The 20,843-nt window shown below is 32.6% G+C and overlaps 1 protein-coding gene across 1 annotated transcript; it reads right to left on the bottom strand.

Moving 5' to 3' along the window:
• Window positions 1–15,193: 15,193 nt before the first annotated feature.
• LOC120075877 (HXXXD-type acyl-transferase family protein) lies at window positions 15,194–16,947 on the bottom strand. Its single transcript, XM_039029609.2, has one exon. The coding sequence runs from the start codon at window positions 16,864–16,866 to the stop codon at window positions 15,376–15,378; it is 1,491 nt and encodes a 496-aa protein (XP_038885537.1). The 5' UTR covers window positions 16,867–16,947; the 3' UTR covers window positions 15,194–15,375.
• Window positions 16,948–20,843: the final 3,896 nt, after the last annotated feature.

The following is a 20,843-nucleotide window of genomic DNA, read 5'->3' on the forward strand; positions in this document are numbered from 1 at the left end:
GGCCCTATATTTTCAAAGCCTGTGCATTACTAACCTGACATAGTTCTCTATAAAAGCCATGTAAAAATGGCATCACCCCACGAGTGCGGACCATCATGTTCAAAATTGGCCAGCAGTGGAAGAAATACAAGGTGTACCAAAGTGTTTGACTTGTCGACGAACAAAATTCTCTAATAAGCTACATAATATTGTTGGGATTGATGTCCTAATTCTCCCGGAGTCTCGTAGTTTGTAAACAGTTTGTACACATTGTTATTAATAGAATAAATATTTTTTTATTTGCATTTACTCATATCCAATAAACAAAGATCTGTGGTTATTTTACATAAACTCAAGCATGTAGGTGAGACATACAAGTGGATCATGCCTTAAGTAATAACCTAAATGCTCTGTAGTATAAGGATAAGGGGGGATACCCTATCCTATCCTGGTGACACTACGGATACGGTCTGCTTTGTAGATAGTTACAAATGTTGTAACGTGCTACAAATAGTCTGATCCTGACCATTCATGTAGAGACATGCGAGCGGGGGTGCCCTATACAAAGAGTTTGTATAAGACCGAACCACGAGATGATTAGTTTCTTTATATAACGCCATTGATAATTGAGATTTACATTTCACTAAAATGACCATAGGTGACATGACTTAATCCTGAGTGTTTTGGGAACTCCTGCCTATAAGGGCAGTCCTTTGATTAGTATGGGTGAACGTAACCAGATTGTCAACTCAACAAGCCTATTTTTTTGGGTATTTGTCTGATTGGGGAGCTGGGAACTCAGTTACACAAGACGAAATTCACTCATTCCCTGAAGCAGGGGTAAGTAGATAAATTACTCCCTTAAGGGGTGATTCCGGGTCTTGAACATAGTGGCCACACCCTCTCTTTGGAAAAGAGGACTCAGTCATAGTAAGACTATAATTTATTGTTCATTAGAGGAATCAGTGGTACTTAAAGAGCTAGATGTAGCTATAGGGGAAAAATGGTAAATTGACCCAACTGTACTTACGAGCGATTTGTTAAGGATTATCGCACTGTTGATTGGTTAATATGGACATAGAAATATATTTGTAGCGAGAAGAGTGCAGTTGTCGGTCTTTAGTGGAGTGTTCAACAGTTAACGAATGGTGGATCTCGTGACTAAAGAGTTTAGTCAGTTATTCACGTACCGTTGGAGCTTCAAGCTACAAGTCCATAAGGTCTCCTTGATATCTCAATGGGTTCAAGTTGAGAATCAGATTTTGGGGTTAATTTGAAGTGTTCAAATTAATAAGAGGAAATTCAATTATATGCGATATAGTTGGTGTGATGTATGAGATACATTAATTGGAGGAATTAATGTAAATGTGATTCACATTAAGTACCATAAAATAGAAAAAGAACTATGGTTTGTATGTTTCATATGATGAAATATTAGAACTATAGGTTATAATTATGATATGGTAAGTTGATTATCATATTTATTTATAATATATTAATTATATGATAATATAATTCATTTTCTCTAATAACCAATTGAGTGGGAGGTTATTAAAATTTTTATGGTAATCGTGAAATAAAAGGAAAATAGTTTTCCAAAATTAGCAGTTGCCTCATTTGAAAAGAACTCAGAGAAAAAGCTATCAAGTAAAATTGTTTTACTAAGTAATAGCATTGACAGAGACTAAATGATCATGTAGAGTTGACTGTACGATAGTTACTCAGTTGATCGTTGCTACACGATCGAGTAGCAAAGTCTATGCGATAGGTTTCATTTACTAAACAATCGAGTACATCGTCTATGCGATAGACAGTGTTTCATCTCCCGCTTACTCGATCGTCTCACATACCTTCAGTCTCTTCCTCAAGCCAAGATTATACAGAGCCCACAGCTCCTGGATTCTCACACCGAGAATACCAAGGTAACATTTGTGGTAGTGTATTTACTCAGTTCGTGAATCGAGTTGGACTCGATTAGGTTCAAGGATCTGTTGGCTGTGTTTGTTGTGTTCATGTTCGTTGGCTATACCGGTCGTTACGTTCGAGTGTTGCTGTTGGACGCATTTGGACTGATCAAGGGATTCTTGAAGAATGGTTCTTCAAAGGTACGCATACTCTATCCCTTGATTCTCTTATAGCATGCTGTAATTTCTATTTATGCATGACCTGTTAGTTTCCGTTGTAGACTGTAATTGTTTGTGTTCAATCTGAATGGAATTTGGAATGATCCCTTCTGCTGCTCATGGAAATCCTCATTTTAGATTTCCTTCAAATATATGCTCGTGCATATCTCTGTAAGCTAATGTCGTTGGCATCGGGAGACAACTCTGTAAATTGGGACACTAACCACAGGATCTTAATCTTGAGCCTTTCAAATCATTTGGTCGAAAGCCCAAAAGATCGTCACAAACTTGTTTCCAATCTTATTACAATGAATAGTCATAGATTCTCCCTTCACTTGTAATCCAAACTTAATTACAACGTCCTGCAACGTAATTATGCACTTTTCACAAGACTTATGAAATGCACTTTTCACAAGACTAATGAGGTGTCGATGTAATTGGATAAATTCAATCTGTGCATCCCCAAGAAAACCAGCCTGTTGTACATAAGGCATGATATGTAGATCGAACGGGATTGTACATTGTGGAAATGCCTCCCTTCTCCAGTAGCCCAAAACTACAGTAGAAAAACTATCCCATATCGATTGTGAATGATGGGTATTTTGTTGATATAATTGCACAGGATTGGAAGGACCAAGATCCATGATGCATAATCGTTGAAAAATATAAACAAAATTGAATAATGAATTCCAATTACAATAAGAAAGTCTATTACAATAATAATAATAATAAACCAATTACAATAACACATATTAATAAAGTCAATTACATAACAAAGTCCATTACATAATAAATTCAATTACATAACAAAGTCCATTACCTAACAAAGTCAATTGCATAACAAAATCATTTACATAGCAAAGTCATCAATGGCCCGAAGACGAAGCACTTAATATACTTTATGGACAAGTAAGCTTGTTATGTCATTCTCTCTTGCAAATTGTATATCAAACTTTTTGGCTAGCCTCTTGCAAATCCATTTCATTATAAATTCACCTACTTTTTGGTCGACCATGCTCTCTTAGTAAGTTTGCATTTGGACGAACTTTTGTAAATGATAATTCTGGCCAATAATTTGGGTGTTGTATTGGATGGAAGCGACCTTCATAACATCACTTGAATTAAGACAATTTGTAACATTCATCAATTAAAGGCAAGTATATCAAATGCATATAATTATAAACTGCAATTACATGAGAGCATGGAATCTTGAATGAATGTCATTTGTTACAAGAACAAGTCTCTTTTTTCAAGCTTATAACTTGTGCCTTTATAAGGAGAGATCATACTTATGCCAGATTTTACTTCAAAAGTTTGGGTTCCTCTATCAATAGACGTCACTGTATGTGCAAATCTCGTTTTTTCCATCTCTTAAGCTTTCTCATGGCATATTCTGTATATATGTCCCCTTAATCGAGTGCTTCGTTTATTTCTCGTTTCGACATTCAAAATCTAGTATTGTGCGATAGAATGTTAGCCTAACCAAAGAACCTGTGAGTGATCATGTGTTAATTCTGAGTACAAACATGAGTGCTCCCCTTCAAGCCTAGTAATTTCAAACATCCCATGTTTTTTGTGCCGACAAGCACGTAATCTCTATCCTTCCACTGTTTTCATCTCACATACTAAGTATCTTGGTTCGATTCTACTACAAAAATCTGATAGTGTTCTATCACGCAGTACTTTTTTACTACTAGTTGTAGATTTTTTTTAGTGTAAAAAACATTCCTTTTTGTATTAAACTATAATTATCTACGCAACATAGGAATCTCATAGTTCAAACTAATGGAGGAGACCGTAGGATATGTTGACACATTTTCTTCACCCATTTACTATGAACTACTTCCCCCATTCACCTTATTATTGACCCATGCAAACACTTTCTATATGGAGCAGTTGCGGTAAAAGCGACACAAAACTGAGCATGGATCTCATGGTGTGAACTCTTGAGGATGTGAGAACTAAAAATTATATATCGAATATACTTTTAATCTCCCACTAAATTTTTTGGTATTCTTTTACTTAGGTTTATTACGGCTAATTTTAAACAACCTAAGTCTATATAAATTTATCCAAGTATAACATTTATATTTGGACTTCAACCTACGATATCTAGGTATTTAAACTAATTTTAAACCTCACACCGCTCACACAAGCTCATAAAATTGGTTAACAATGCTCATCATTTCGATCATAATCCTCAAGTAGGAGGTGTTACGTAAACCGTCAACTTAAATACTCCCAGCCTTAGACAGGATTATGAACCGATTAAGTTTGTAACCAAATTTTATAAGATAATGACCTATTTTAACTATAAAACAAGTTGTTAACCTAAATGAGCATGTTGTTTATCTTTGTTACGGATTTTAATGTCTAATTCAATTTTATAACAACTTATAAAACTTTAGACATGCTTTTGCATCCATAAAGTACATCAGATATCTCATGATTTAATATAACACTTATATTAAAACAATTAAAACCCTAAACATGCATACTATATATTATAACGTCTTATAACATACTTTCAATGCATGTGACATGCTTCCTATGGTGGGATTTTAAATCTACATGACATACTATATGCACATACAAGATTTATTTAATTATAACATACATCACATGCATAAATAATTAAACATAAACTGATATGGTTTTAGTTTTGGTATTCTGAAGCAAACAAAAAAAAATCTAATTATTACAATAATAACCAAAACTGGCTCCATAACACTTATGGAATGCTCGAATTTCCTTGAATCGGTCCCGAACCTCTCGAACCGGACCTCCAATACTAAAAAATGGGTTGAATCGGGCAAAAACCATCGAGTACCATTGAGCATGCCATCAAGCATCAAATATGCCGTTGAGCATCGAGTATGAGCATCAAGTATGCCATCATGCATCGAGTATGACATTTAGTACCATCGAACATCGAGTACCATCGAGTATGACATTGTGCATCGAGTACCATCGAACATCGAGTATTTCACAAAATACCATCAAGTAAGCCATCGAGTGCATCATCGAGCATCGAGTATTTCACCAAATACCATCGAGTAAGCCATCGATATGCCATCGAGCATCGAGTATTTCACGAAATAACATCGAGTAAGCCATCGAGCGTCGAGTATTTGACAGTGGCTGAAAATCCAATTTCTGCAGCTCGACCTTCTTCACTCATTTCTTCAATTACATCCTAATTTCAACTCTAATGACTCCAATCGAATTACAGACTCTTAATCACACATTAAAGCTCATCAATCAAGAGCCAATTACAAGAATTGCATAATAATTGAAGAGATTTCAATGCCAAAACTTAGAAAAAACCATACCAGTTCACTATTTTCATACAACTTATGAAAAATACCACTAAAATAAAATTAACGATAATTGATTGCTTAAATCATGTTCTGATACCAATTGATAGAGTAAACAAAGATGCAGCGGAAAAAATATGAATTAATAAGCACTCTAATTACACTTAATTTGAGTTTAAAAAATGCTTTTGAAATACAATTTCACAAGAGGATTTGTTGAACACAATACCTTTGATAAACCCTCTTTAATTCCAGCCGAATTCCACGAATTGATGCTTTATTCTTCAAGTAGACCACTATAGAGATCTTCTCTACTATTCTCTTGCAAGGATTATGTGGTGGAAACATTGAATTGAGCTGGTTTTTGATAAGATTGAAGAGGGTTTGGATGGAAGAATTTCTGCAAATTTTATGGAGCTGATATGTTTGCATGAAGAAGTGAATTGAAGTTCAAAACTTCAATATATACATGAATTTCATGCAATTAATTTAACATACCTCATTTAATTTAAAACAAAAAATATACATTGAAATTGAAGTGGCATGAGGTGGAAATTTGAGTGGGAAAATCTAAGATTGGATTTTCCCACTTTCAAATTTAAAACCAATTTTAATTTTATGCAATTTGATTAATTTAATTTAATTAAAGTATGATTTTCAAAAGATAAATTTTAAGTCTAATTTTGTAATTAATCAAAATTCTAATTTTGAACCAATTCAAAATTTGAATTTAAGATTGGATAATTAATTAAACTCATTTAATTAATTAAATTTAATATCAAATATTAAATATAATATTACATTTCATCTAATATTTGAATCAATATATAAATATTTTGAACTCTTTAATTTTGTTTAATTTCAATAAAATTAAAGGTTTCAATTGCATCGAATACAATTAATTTGAAACCCTAATCGAATTTAAACATTTCAAATTCTAAACCCTAATTTAGAATCTCATCATATTTACTCAATTTACTAATACAATTTACAAGCTAGTAGAGAGATCTTATGAACCTACAAATCATGAGCTCCAACGATTTGCAATTAATTGATTAAACTCTTTAAACTGAATTAATCACTATTTGTTAACTACCAAGACATACCACTATAGCTCGATAGTTGCACTCTTCTCATTGTAGATATATTTTTGTCCATTTTAACCATAGTCGATAATTTGATCATTCACACGTCGTTCGTATTTACAGCTAGGTCAAAACCATTTTCCCCTGTAAATACATTTTGCTCCTTAAGCTCCCACCGTTCTTCCATTGAACAATTGATTTATAGTCCAACTTATAAATCACAACCCTCTCAACCATGAGAGGGCAGGGCCCCGTTGTTCAAGACTAGGCATAGCCCTTAAGAGAACAACCTATCTGCTAACCCTAAGTCGAGTAGGAGTAAATTCTATTTTGCAAAGCTATATCCTCAGCTATCTATCTGGTCTTATCCCCAAAATGGGAGGCTTATTGAGCAGTGCTGTTGGACTACTCTCACCTATGCAGATCAAAGGATAATCCCGAATAAACAGGAGTTCATAGTTAGCTCAGGATTAAGATCGAGTTACCCTAGGTCATTGAATTTGAAATAGTCATTTTTCATAGTAAACGATTGTTATAAAGAAAAGTGACTATTTCGAGGTCCGATTTTATGCAAACTCATTGCACATGATGCCCCGCTCACATGTCTCCACATGAATGATTTTTGGATCCCATCATTTGTATCAGTATACAAAATGGGTTGCATCCAATAGTGTCACCAGGATGAGGTACACAATCTCATCCATATACTTATAGACCATTTTGGTTATATACTAAAACTTGATCATCTTTTATGTCGTCACATAAAGTTAAACTATTCATACTATAGCCATGGATTTGTTTATTGGATTTTCATAAAAGAATGCAATATCAACAACAATATATTGAATACAATACTCAATAATATTTTTATTGATAAATAGATATGTTAACAATATTTACGAACTGCGAGTTTAGGACACTCCCAACATAAGCTTCCTCTGCGAGTTTCTCTCTCTCTTCTTCCTCTCTTCTCTCTGTGCAGCTGCCCCTCCCTTTTTCAACTTAAGGTGATACATAAAGAAACACTAATTAATTAAAGATACATTTAATTACAAAATTTTCATAAGCCTTTATTTACTTAAATGCCCTTAAGTTTAAAACACTTAAATAATTAGTCATTTTCAATCGTGTATCAATAGTATATCAAATGTTTATTTTTTCTACCTTTAATCTCAAATTAATTAATATTATATGATTAATGATGGTAACATACCTACTTTTATTCACTAAAAATTTTAGTGTTTTGAAGCATTCTTTGCGTAGAGCTCGAAAGAACGATTCCAATACAATTTGAATTACTCAAATCAGAGCTCAAACGAAGAAGATATAGTCGAAACAAGCTTAACGAAAAGATTCAGAGTGGATGATTTGAAAAATCTTTTTAATCAAAGTGGACTAATTGAAAGGTACCAACCATAAATGAGACTTCAAATTATAGCCTGTTTTATTACGGGTCATAGGTATTAGCGGAAAAAGATCCTAGTTGTTTGATTGAGTGGCTCCCCACATTCGCATGGGCTAATCACTTCAGGGTGGTTGCTACAAACATGGTTAACATAAGTATCTTTGATAACTTAGAACATACTGCTTACAAAGGGCGAAACTTACATAAACGGTCATGAATAGAATGACAAGAAGGGACAACAGTTCATACTGTCACGAGGGATACAAATAGTTTTGCTCTTCACCTTTGCTATGTTAGTGCGCGATACAAAGGTCTACATTTGAGAGGCATTGCCTATAGCACTGATAGCATAGGCACAAGAATTTTTGAATGCACACTTTGAATATCACCATGGAAATGAGAATCTAGAAACTGACTTGTAAGAACAAAATAGTCTCCTTAGTTTTGCACTCCACTTTCTTAGTGTTTAGATCAAGGCACACATATTATGTATATAATTTTTTTTTGTCAAGATGCCTATTTGCATGTGTTTAGATCAAGGCACCCAAAGTAGGTTAGAGCTATCTTTAAAAGTTGTCTAATTGGAATAACCAATTCTCCAGTGGAAGAGCAATAATATGATAAACAGGAGAAAGTAGCTGCCCTTTCTAGCTTTGCGGCTAACAAATGTGGGAATGAGTTCGCTTCTATAGGGGAGACTCCCATCCATCGGGTCCCCCAGAAATGATCACTCTACTTGGCATTCGATCATTTGGAATAGAGCTTTTTTCATCCTTTCGTGTTATCTGACTAACTGTCTCTCATTCTTGCGCGTGGTCTATTGGTTGACCTTTTCATTTTCAGCCACCAACTTACCTTTTTTTATCCCCCTCTAGCTTACGTTCATACGTTTTTCGTGTTATACTGTGCTTTGTTACCGTGAGTCCTCAGAAATTCTTGCTTTCTTAAGGCTTTTGCTACTTGCCTTCTAGTCTACTTCTGAAGCTATATTGGGTCTACTTAACAACCTTCTATCTAAAACGTGTCTGTCGTGTGTCCTTCGGATGGTATCTTTGCTGGCTAGTCTGATCTCATGCCTATTCAGTGCCTACTTTCTTTTCCAGGTTAACGACGTTGCATGTGGAATCTCCGATACAAAAAAGGAAGTACCGATTGGCTAGTCTGACTATTCATTATCGTTTGTTGTCCTGCTTATGTACTTTAAGAAAAATCTTGTATTTAGTCAACGTTACCCCATTGTTGTTGTTCCTGTTTGCTTTCCTGAGTCTGGACTTCAAAGCCTTGTGTTCTTTCTCAACCCTTTAGTCAGGAATTAGCGTTCAACCCTTGCCGCAAGGAATTTCATCGCTTTTCGACTGTTCTATGATATTCCTTGCAAGATTTAACTTTTTTTGTTAACCTAACTTTCAAGTGAGCGGACCTACTCTAAGGAAGAAAAAAAGAAGGAGGTTGGGTATGCTTTTATATAATCTCTAATCCATATCTTACTCATATATATGGGAGTAGAAAAAAAGAAGGAGGTTGGGTATGCTTTTATATAATCTCTAATCCAGATCTTACTCATATATATGGGGAAATTCTGCTACAAATGGATTGGATGCATAGAACTCACCTAAAAGCCCAAACTCGTTATCGAGCCACTCAGCTTGACGAGTAAATCGTTATCCTTTATCGGAGAATGCGAGATGAGCGCTCTCCTGATTTGAGTCTTCCTTCCAAGACTAAGAAATAAGTAGGACAAGAACATAAAGTCAGAACTTGCATGCCTTTTATCCTATACATCTATAGGCAAACTCGCCAAATAGATCAATGACTCCAGGTCCAAGCTGAAGGGGCTTGTGAAGCTGCTACACTCATCACAGATTTCGAAACTCACCTCAAAACTTGTGTGGTAGCGTAAAAATCACATTTTATTTGGACCATTAGATCTTGAAAAATCAAAATCAATGGTGGAAATTTTTCTTCTTTCTTGAGCATAATAGGAATGACATATTGTGAATTTTTAAATTTTTTCGAATTGGTTTTTATAAAAGAAAACTATTTTTTAAAAATATATTATTATATTATTTTATATTTGAGTCTAAAGACTAGTTAGACACATAGTGGCATTTTGTTTTTTTGTTAAGTTTTAAAAGAAATGATTTTAAGAAAGATATATATTATTATATTATTTTTTGTTTGTGTTTAATGGTTAATTGATCCAAAAAAAAAAAAAAGAAAGAAAGAAAGAACGAAAGAAAAATCTCCATTATTGATTTTTGTTTTTCAAGATCTAATGGTCCAAATAAAATGTGGTTTTCACCCTATTTTCTCCTCTTTTTAAACCCTTCATCTTCCCCACATTTTAACAACAATTTCACATTTTTACAATCCTCCATAATTCATTAAATCTCCATTGTTGCTCTCTCAAAATTTCATTTCTTCTTCTTTTCATCTTATTATTGAGAGAAATATATTGTATAGTGAGGATTGACTTGTTGTGAGCTAAAATTTGTAAATCCACTCTTTTAGATAGTCTATTAAGTGTGCTCTCTTTATTTTTTAAAATTATTGGAAGGGTTACTTTTGATTTCGAAAGAGAGTCGTTTTAATGGTTTGATCTTCAATTATGAAAATGATTGGGTTTGTTCTTGCACTCGGGAAAAAAAAAAACCTTGTACGGTTTGACTCTAAGTCGAAGAGTCAAAGACTTTTGGTGAAGTACTTAAGAGAAGCTTGAGAAGTGGATGTAGGTCAGTTATGCCTATCCCTATACTACTTTAATTTTGAAATTAATTTACTATTAGATTTTATTGCTTGAAATTAATTGCAATTTTCGTTCTTGAAATTAATTGTTCGTTTTCCTTTATTTTAATTGGTAGCTCTTAACTTTATATATTCATTACCAACCTTGTTATGAAAATCAAATACGGTACTTTAAAGTATTATTATTAATTTCTTGATTATTTTAGATTAAACTTATTTGCATAAAAATATTGTTTAAATTACTTGTTAATAAAACTTTATTAATTTGTTTAACTAGACCCACATTAGGAAAAAATTTTAGTTAGTTTAAATAGACCTTATTTACCCCTCTAGGGTTGCCATACTGATCCTACAAGTGTATCGATAGTGTATATGAGTAGTGTAGCAAGTGTATTAGTAATATATCAAGCATATATCAGTAGTGTATCAAGTGTATTAATGATATATCAGTAATAAGAAAGTAAAATGTGAGTTGGACTTTTTTTTTGTCATTTTTATAAAAGTAATAAATTTGGGCTATTGGCCTAATTATTTTGACTTATTTTGTCAAATCTAGAAAAAAAAACCCTTAAAAATATGTAGTGATTTTGAAAAAAAAAAAAAAAATCCACACGAGTCTGTAAAAAGTCGACCATAGAGCACTAGAAGAAAAACGATTCAACCAATACACGTGAACTATAACCTTCCGCAAAGTGAGCATCATAATGTTTGTTTAAAAAAATTTCAATATTTAAGCTGTAACACTCATTTCCAGCTCCAAAGGTCAATGCCTAGGTAGGTTTGATTTTTTAGACTACTGTAATATTTTAATCCCTATACTTTAGTACTAAACAAAAAATTATACTATAATTTCATTCTATTTCATCTTAAATCTCTAAAATTTTAAATATCCATAGTTAGATCTTATATTTTTAATAAATATTGATGCACACTAAATTTAGTCTTTTAAAAGTGTCTCGAATTAAAACATAACAAGTTTCAAAAAATTCAAAAATACAAAATACTAAAATGATATTTTAAATAACCTTCGATGGATGGATGGGAGGCTACGTATGATTTTATTGTTTATGGACAAGAAGGTGTATCTAATTATCAAACATTTAAATTAAAATTAAAATTTAGTTTATGACTGAAAGAAATGTTTACTATTCTCATGGTAATATTTTGAGAATATATATATAAGGTAGTCTATCATATATATTATTCAATATAAGTTGTTGAACAATTATGTTGGGGTTATTCATGGCAAGATTCAAGTTCATGTGTAGGTCCAGATTTTTATAAGTCCATGGTTCTCTAAATAGAAAGATGGAAGAAATAATCAACTATATAACAGTAATTACACTATCATTTAAAAAAATACCAAAAGACGAGATCCTTTTGAATTATAGTAAAATGTATGAATGTCAAGTGAGTTCAATTTTTTGAAATCCTAAAATGCCTTCATCGTCCCTTTTAATTACAGTGTAATTAATTCGACATCTTTATTAATGAGATTGTAATTAATTGCTCAACTATAATCTCAACAGGCTTTCAATGTCAGCTAGATCATCATTTCAAGCGGATAATTTTCCATAAATCTCACGATTTGATAGTTTGTTTTGAATTTTCAAATCAGATTTAATAGTTGTTTTGAATTTTTTGAACTTGTAAATCAATTAATTTTCAAATCTTGTTTTGAAATTTAAAATATCATATTATATTATTTTTTCTAATTAAGATTTGTTATTTTTATTATACTTTCTATTAATTAATCAAGATTCACGGGTTTTAAATTATTTTGAATGTTATATTTATCATCTTTTGTTTCAAACATGAAATACGCGTAGTCCTAGTTTTCTTTATCTTTTATATTGAACTTTTTCTTGTTATGATTGCTCAACAATTAAAAGTTTTGTTCAATGATAAGTAGGATGAAAACAACCACTATCATGACTTCCAATTTATTGATGTTTCTGTTGTTTCGAACACATCTTTTTCAGTTTTCATCTTTTTTTTACTTATTATTTTTTATTCTCAATCGATGACAAATCTACTTTGGAGGCTTGACTTAATTGATCAAACCCACTAGTGCATAGATGAAAGCTCGACATAATCGACCATCGACTAAGAGTTCAAGTCGCAAAGTCTCTTTTTTTCCAAAGTGATTCCTATCAAGCATATGGAGGTGTTGCCAATGTTGGTGGAGGAGTCAATTTTGGAGAGAAAACTGGCGGCAACTTTGTTGTAGAAGAGGTCAGTGCGATGCTTAGAGCATGACCAACTAATAGTCTAATCTAGATATTTATTTTGATTACAGTGTAATTATGAATATTTCTTAATAAGTTAATTGTAATCTCATTTGTATGGCTGAGGGTAGTTTATAATTTTATAAATTCGTTTTACTTTTTTTACCATTGAAATGTTGATTTACTATTTTTACAAATGAAAAGTTAAAATTTATCATTCTTCTTGTTAGCCCAAGATGGACCCTCATGTTTGGATTGGTCCAGTAGTCAAGCATGCTCAGTTTTCCTAAAAGGGAAATAACTAAGCACAACTTGCAACTTCGACAACCACACTATGTTTACACCGCCAATATTACACATGTCCCAAGCGGATGTTAGTCCATAGATTCTAAATATTGTATAGCTGAACTCAACGTTTGATGTACTAACGTAGACATCGGAGTGTATCCGAGACTTGATACCAAATGAGTTACAAATTTTCTTATAGTCAACTCGAAGTAGGTGCAGAATAGGATAAAAGCGACCCGATGAGAATGGTGCGTGTAACCAATTGATTATGAATAGTAAGATCCTCGAGTAAACATTGAATCTATGATTTAGTAATTCATATCACAAGCACAAGAACATAATGATAATGGGAATTTGTTCCTTCATAGCTTATTTTGGCAATATGAAGCTATTAATACTAATAACAACACACCTTCGATTAATGTGCGGTGATCATCGATTTATTGATATTCCAACCAAATCACTTTTCCAATATTTTTTCTTCCTTCTCATAGATAAGATTAGAAGGATATAATAGAATAATTATCTAATGAGTAATCTTGTCATGACTAATAGTAGTACCATTCCAATTTCAGAATAAATACCATCATCATTTATACAAGTGTTGTTTAATTTCTTTTTTCAATAATATATGTTTAAATTAGTAGAGATATATTCAATTGATAATAATTCTCTCTAGCCCACGTAATACTCGATCTATGTGACCATTTTTTAAAGACAAAATAGATAATTTGTTTTAATTTATTTTTAGTGTATAAGAAAAAGAAACTATAGCTAATCATTTTGCATAAAAAAAATTGAGCTAATAGACCTTAGAGAAGATAATGATTAGGTGCAGCTGTATCTAATCCATGCATCCTATTTTCCTTACATAGTAAAAATTTTAAAAATATTTCCATTTTTTTAAAAAAAATTTAACAATGACAAATTTTTATTGGACTACAGTATGAGATGCACAAACATGGATGTAGTTTTTACTTAGAAGGTATAGAAACTAATTGCGTAGCTATCTATAATAGGTAGTTATTGACGTTTGTTGCTGATCACTAACATACTTTAAGAAGAATCCATAGATGAAAGCTAATTTTATAAACTAGTTGCTTGCCATTTTTTTTTAATCAACAACCACAAACTTGATAAAATGTTTAGGAATTTCATTTTGTATATGAACATGGAAATAAAAATTCCACCACAGGTTGATGAGTTAGTTCAGATTTTAGTCGATTTCATTTTATGCTAAGATATAACCAACAATTAAAAAAAAAATGGGATAAAGCCTAACAAAATTTTAAGAAGAAAATTTAAATTGTGAGATTAGTGGTGGAAGGGTGAGTAAATTAACTAAAAACTCCGAATATCAAATGAATCTAAAATCTTGCAAGTCGAAGGAGTATTATTTCTTTGGTTAAGTGTAATTCCCATTGTACTTTTGTTATAAGCCGTCCTTAATATTTATGCACCGTTCTTAATGTTTTTGACCAACAATTTAGAAGCTTAGGAGGCTTGTTGGAGCTCTAACTTTCTTGAGTGAGTGTGAAGTATGGTTAGATGTAGTTTTATTGGTACAACATTTTTTCCTTTTGGTAAAGATGTAGTTTTATTGGTACAAAATTTTGTTCTTTTTAAGATTTTTTTACCTGCATAATTAACTATAAAACCATTATATAAACTATGATCAACATGAATATATTGGATTTTTCGACCACCAAGAGCAGAGAATTCAAATCTATATGCTGTAACCAATTTTAACAAAATAGACAAATATGGTTAGAAAGGTTTAAGTTGAATCAATTAAGAGCAAGTTTAGGAATGATTTGAGTCATTATTTTACGATTATTTACCTACCTGCAATTATTTTAATAGCGAATACGAAAAAAATCATTTTAGAAGAAGAGGGACATAAAATTATGATCACTAGGATCACAAATTTCCCTTCATGAAAACCAAACCAGAAAGACTCAAATTATTCATTTCCAAAAACTCAAGTGATGATGAATCGCTCGTAATCGATCAAAACACAGTCTTGATGAAAAATCAGATTATAAAATTTCATTATTTCACAGAAAATTACCTTCATATAATTTCATTTCCACTTAACACACATATATATATCATCATCATCTTCATCCTCATCGTTATTCCACTACACTTCCATGTAGCCATGGGGGGGCAGAAATTTGCAGAAACTTTCTAGTAATTTACCTTTTAATTCGACGAACACGACACGTATTGCATGAATTCCCAATCTGATTCAATCCCCGCCATAGTTTCCGGCGCCAAAACCACCTCCAAATCAACACTTCCGCCGCCCTCTCTACTAGGAAACGCCGATATCTTCCCGTCGAATTTATTCGCCCGTCCACTCCTCACCGCCAACGGCCGTCCCCACCCGAAATCGTTCTCATACATGGGAAATCTCGGTGAACTTCCCATCGTAATCGACGCTCCATCGGCGTTCCCCAACGGAAACACTCTCGGATTCCCCTCCCAATCCTCTACGAACCGGCGCACCATTCCGTTATCGTGCGCCATCACGTTCTCGTTCAACTTCTCGGCGCACCACCGCAGATCCCGAGACAGAACGTCGCCGGCGGTGGCGTACGTCGGAATACTCTGAATGGCGTTACCGAAATAGTATGGATCAAGCTTCGGCTCTAGCCGGTGTCGGCAATTAACCGCCATACGAAACGTTGTCGTTTTATTCGGGGGGAGTTTTCTCGCTCGTGTTACCGACCTCCATAATAAGGCGCAAAGTGACTGAAACGACGATATTGTTATGATTGGGATCTCCTCGCAATCCGCGTGTTGTTTCGAAACCGTGTCGTTTTTATACCAGCTGTCCATAATGGTCCCCACTTTGCCGTTATTCTGACAGTACGTATCATTACTTTGTTTCCCCATAATCTCCACCGCTGCTACCGTTAACTCTCCGTTTCCGATTAATTTCTTTTGATTCGTTTTAGCTTTCAGTTTCAAAATTGCTTCTCTACTGAAACTAAATATTCTCTCCCGTAACGGTACGTCGCCGGAGAATGTAACTTTAGGACCACTCGACGGCAGACGGAGGACGGCCGGAGAAACCAGAACGGAGTCACGGCGGAAATCCGGCGAAGGAGTGATAGTGATTTTTTTAGTCGATTTAGCGGATTTACACTCCTCGGCGAAGGTGTTGAAGAAGTTCCAAAAGGAAGTGCCGTCAGTAACAGCGTGGTTGACGGAGCAGCCAATGAAAATGCCATCGGCGAGGAAGGTGATTTGGACGGCCATGATTGGACTAAAATGACCGGCGAAACTAACCGTTCGATCGAAAGCGAAAAACTCCTTGAAGCAATCAGGAACATCACCGGAAGCGATAAGGTCACGAACGAAGAACTCACCGCCATTGGCGTGGATGAAGTCGACGCCAGCATCGTTACATTTGATGTAGACGTAACCGTCATCGTCCGTGAATAAACGGCCGGCGAGGGGCGGAAAACGAGAGAGCGCTTTGGAGAGACTGGATTTAAGAAGATCGAGGACGGAAATGGCGTCGAGATTAGTGGAAGTGAAGAGACAGCCTTTTTGGATGTAGTGACAAGAGAGCATAGGGAGGTCGGAGACGGAGAGTTGGAGGTCGGCGACGGCGGAAGGTTGATCGGGGAAGACAGTGCATTTAGAGAGAAGAATTGGAGAAGAAGAAGAGTTGGGGATTGGCATTTTGTGTATTTTTATTTTTTTTTGAGAGAGAATGAAAGAAAAAGTATGAAGTGATTTTGTAAGGGTGAGTGTGGAGAAAAATGAGCGGCGGGGAGGGGTATTTATAGGGGAGATGGGGAAAAAGAGTGACGAATTGTGGGTTCATGAACTTGCGGTTTTGTTATCTGTGTCGTGAAGGGAACTTTTTTTCTTTTTCTTTTTCTTTTTTTAGTGATTTCGGTATCATATTATTTATTATTTATTTGGGTTTTCTATTATTCCTTATTTTATTTAATGCTTGATTCCTGTTTTTGCGGATGAATTTGGATATATATTCCAAGAATATTTCCTAGTGTGCAAATTTGATACTCTTCATCTATAAATTTCCCAATTTCTTATTTTTTTTTATTTTTGTTTTTTAAAATTAAATCTATATACACTATTTCCACCTCCAAGTTTCTTCTTTTATTATCTATTTTTTACTATTGATTTAAAAAAGCAAGCCAACATTTGAAAACTAAAAAAATTAACTTTTAAAAAGTTGTTTTTGTTTTTTGAATTTAACTAAGAATTCAACCATTTATTTAATAAACATTATAAAAATGAGGAGGGAATAAACTTATTTTTCAAAACTAAAACAAAAATGAAATGGTTACCAAGTGGGACTTTTGTTTTTTGTATTTAAGTTTTTAAAATTAAGTCTATTTTCTCCACATTCGATGATTTGCATCTTTATTAACTATTATGGTTGAAGTCTTAGTCAAATTTCAATAATAATAACAATTTTTTAAAAATTATTTTTTTAGTTGTCAAAATTCGGCTTTTTTTTTTTTTAAGTAAGAAGTAGATAACAAAATAAGAAATTTTGAGGTGAAAATAATGTTTATAGGCATAATTTTAAAAAACAGAAAACAAAAAACCCAAATGATTATCAAATAAGGCCTAAATTATTTCTCGCCTCTAAAACGCAAATTAAAATCAATCCTTTTGAAGACAATATTTATTGTTCAAATTGTAAAAAAAGACTTTGCATATGATAAAGAAATTGCTAGAAAAAAAATGTGTTGGTGAGACATTTAAATTGGCATCTTGTGTGATATTACGTTGAAGTAATAATCTTGTAAGTTTAGTGATTAAATGTGCGGATTATTTATCATATATGATATAGTCTATGATGTCCAAACAAATATTCAATTTAAAAAAAAAAATCATATCAAAGCATGGGAAATCAAAGAACCATTTTGAGGGATTTTGTCGAGGATTCTACTATCTTTACTAGATTCACGAGTTAATCATGTAATATTTTGTAGACTACGTTTGATAGAATAGCTTGCTAGTTTATCTGTCAATGTCAACCACATTTTCCACTATATCTTTAAAACAACATAATAATGTTCACCTCTTAATCACGTGTCCTTCCGAATCCTTGATTAAATTATAACCTAACTAGTCTCTATAACTTTTAATTAGAGAAGTTCTATCTAATTTTTCTTTCGGTCGTGCATACCTCATCTACTCATAAATAAAATGACCTCAATAATAATCTCAAGTGTTTATACGATGTGATGATTAGAATGAGTCTAATAGAGGAGTAAAATGTGTTCATATTTAGCATTATGACCTCTAAGCAAATCCTTGACTTAGGCAGAAGTGAGATATAAATTTGGATATTAAGAAGATCTCAATGAGATTTTTCCTTCAAATCTCAGAGAGTATCTCTCTAGAGAGCCAACCTTGGACTTCACAATAATATCTCTATCTCTATTACATCCAAAGATCCCCTTTTGCCTCCTGAACTAAACCTTCTTATTTATAATATAATATAATATTATTTTAATTTCCCTTGATTTCATATATCAATTTCCAGATCTTCTCAACATATAGCCAATCTTATAAATTCCTATTATTGCATGCATTTATTTTATTATTATTTTTTTTAATTTTAATTCAATAATCCCCATGGTTTTTTTTAAAAATAAAATAAAATAAATTTATAGAATTTAAAATACAAGAATTAGCAAGTGCCGCCGACTATTTACTCTTCTGTAAGTTGGCTGTCATTCCTCAAATCCCCAGATGGGGTGTGGCTTTTTAATAATTAAACAATCAATCAAGTAGCTTATTAATGTTTTTTTTTGTTAATTTATCAACTGTTCTTTTCTCTCTCTCTTAATTGATTAATTAATTTTAATTAATTAAAAGAACTTGAGGGGTTCATTCATTTTAGATAATTGATTAATTAATGTGTACAAATGCAACCCAAGCTCCCAAGTTCATGTAATAAGTGGAATATAAAATATTTGATGTTCGAGATTAATAAAATTTATAACATATGGTCGGTTCATATAATTATATATCAATGATTCATCCCTGCAAAGCCGGCCTTTGATTGGTCGGTTCTTTGCCAGTGATACAACTTCAATGTATATGGTTAAGGGAAGTATACATGATTAATTACCACAGCTGAGACATGTATATTATTAATATTATTAACATATTAGGGGAAAAATACATTCAATTTTTATTTGATTTCCAGGTTTTAAAATATTGCACATTTAATCTTTTAAGTTTTGAATCTGATTTCAATTCAATTCTTAGGTTTCAAAATATTACAATATTATCTTTGAGGTTTGAATTTTGTTTCAATTTGATTTCTAGATTTGAAGATTTACACTTTTAACCCTGAGTTTTTTTTTCTTTTTTCTTTTTAATCTTGAGACATAAGGATCAAATCGAAACAAAACTTAAATCTTAAAGGACTTTTAAGAACTAAAGTAAAAGTGTCTCAAACTCAAAACTTAAAAACTAAAGTAACACCTGAGTTCAGAAGGGAACATGGATGAATCAAGATTACATCCAAATAAAAGGAATCTTGAAAAAGTTTAAAAAACTGAAAGTTAGTACCTATACCAACAAAGTGCACCTTATTTTCTGATGACTCAATCATAAGAACTTTAAAGCTAAGCGTACTTAATTTGGAACAATTTTATATTGGGTGATCTCCCGAGGATTTTTCTATGTGACATGTGAGTGAGAACAAAACATTATGAAAGGATCTATGTTGATTTGTCAAGATAGTCTTTTGCAAAGGAACGTCGAGCCGTCCAGATTTCGAAATTTGAGCATGGGGTATTACACTGAATATGTAATATTTTGAAACTTAAGAATTAAATGAAAATTAGATCCAAAATTGAGGGATTAAAAATAAATAAATTTCCTAATATTAAATTTAGGCCATAAAATGAATTGGCAAATGTGTGGTATATAATATATAGTTTAATATGGTTTGACTTGAGAAGAAAGGGAAGGGTTGTTCATTTTGCATATAAAATGTTTATTCATATGGATAGTGGTATATATTTAATTTAATTTTTTTTTTAAAAGGCACATTGGATGGGGTTGTAATGTAATATAAAGGTACTAGGAGTGAAGAATATAATTTAAATAAAAGAGAAAATTAAATTAAAGGGGAGGGGGAGTCGTGTCATTTAATCTGCCACGTTTAATGACAGTTCAAGAACAACAAGGCGCAATGGGAAGGAAGCTCAATAATAAGTAAGTTGCACTGAACCTTGACATAAGAATTTTTGTGTCATCTTTTTTATCATCCTTTGCCAGTTCTAACCCAACTGTGTGCATCTTTCTCTCACCTTCCTCTACTTACACTCACTCATCTCCATCCTCAACTAAGACAGCCACCCTAATATAAAGGCATGTTTATAAATAATTTTAAAATAGTTACAATTATTTACGAAATCGTGAAAAATACTTCTTTTAGATTTTTACCTTACAAAATTATCACCTTTTTTTTTAAAAAAAAAATTCATAAAAATAGTTTTTTTTCGATATATCTCATCGATCACCAAGAATTAGTTAAAAAATCAACTTTTTTTTTCAACTTATCGATTGTTTTGGACATTCTTGGTACATCTCGTCTAATTACACACCCAAATTTGCTATTTTTTTATTTTTATTTTTTTTGTAATATTCTCAAATCT

Source organism: Benincasa hispida, chromosome 4 (genome assembly GCF_027475165.1).
Source record: "Benincasa hispida cultivar pf3 chromosome 4, pf3_genome.v1.1, whole genome shotgun sequence".
Lineage (NCBI taxonomy): Eukaryota > Viridiplantae > Streptophyta > Magnoliopsida > Cucurbitales > Cucurbitaceae > Benincasa > Benincasa hispida.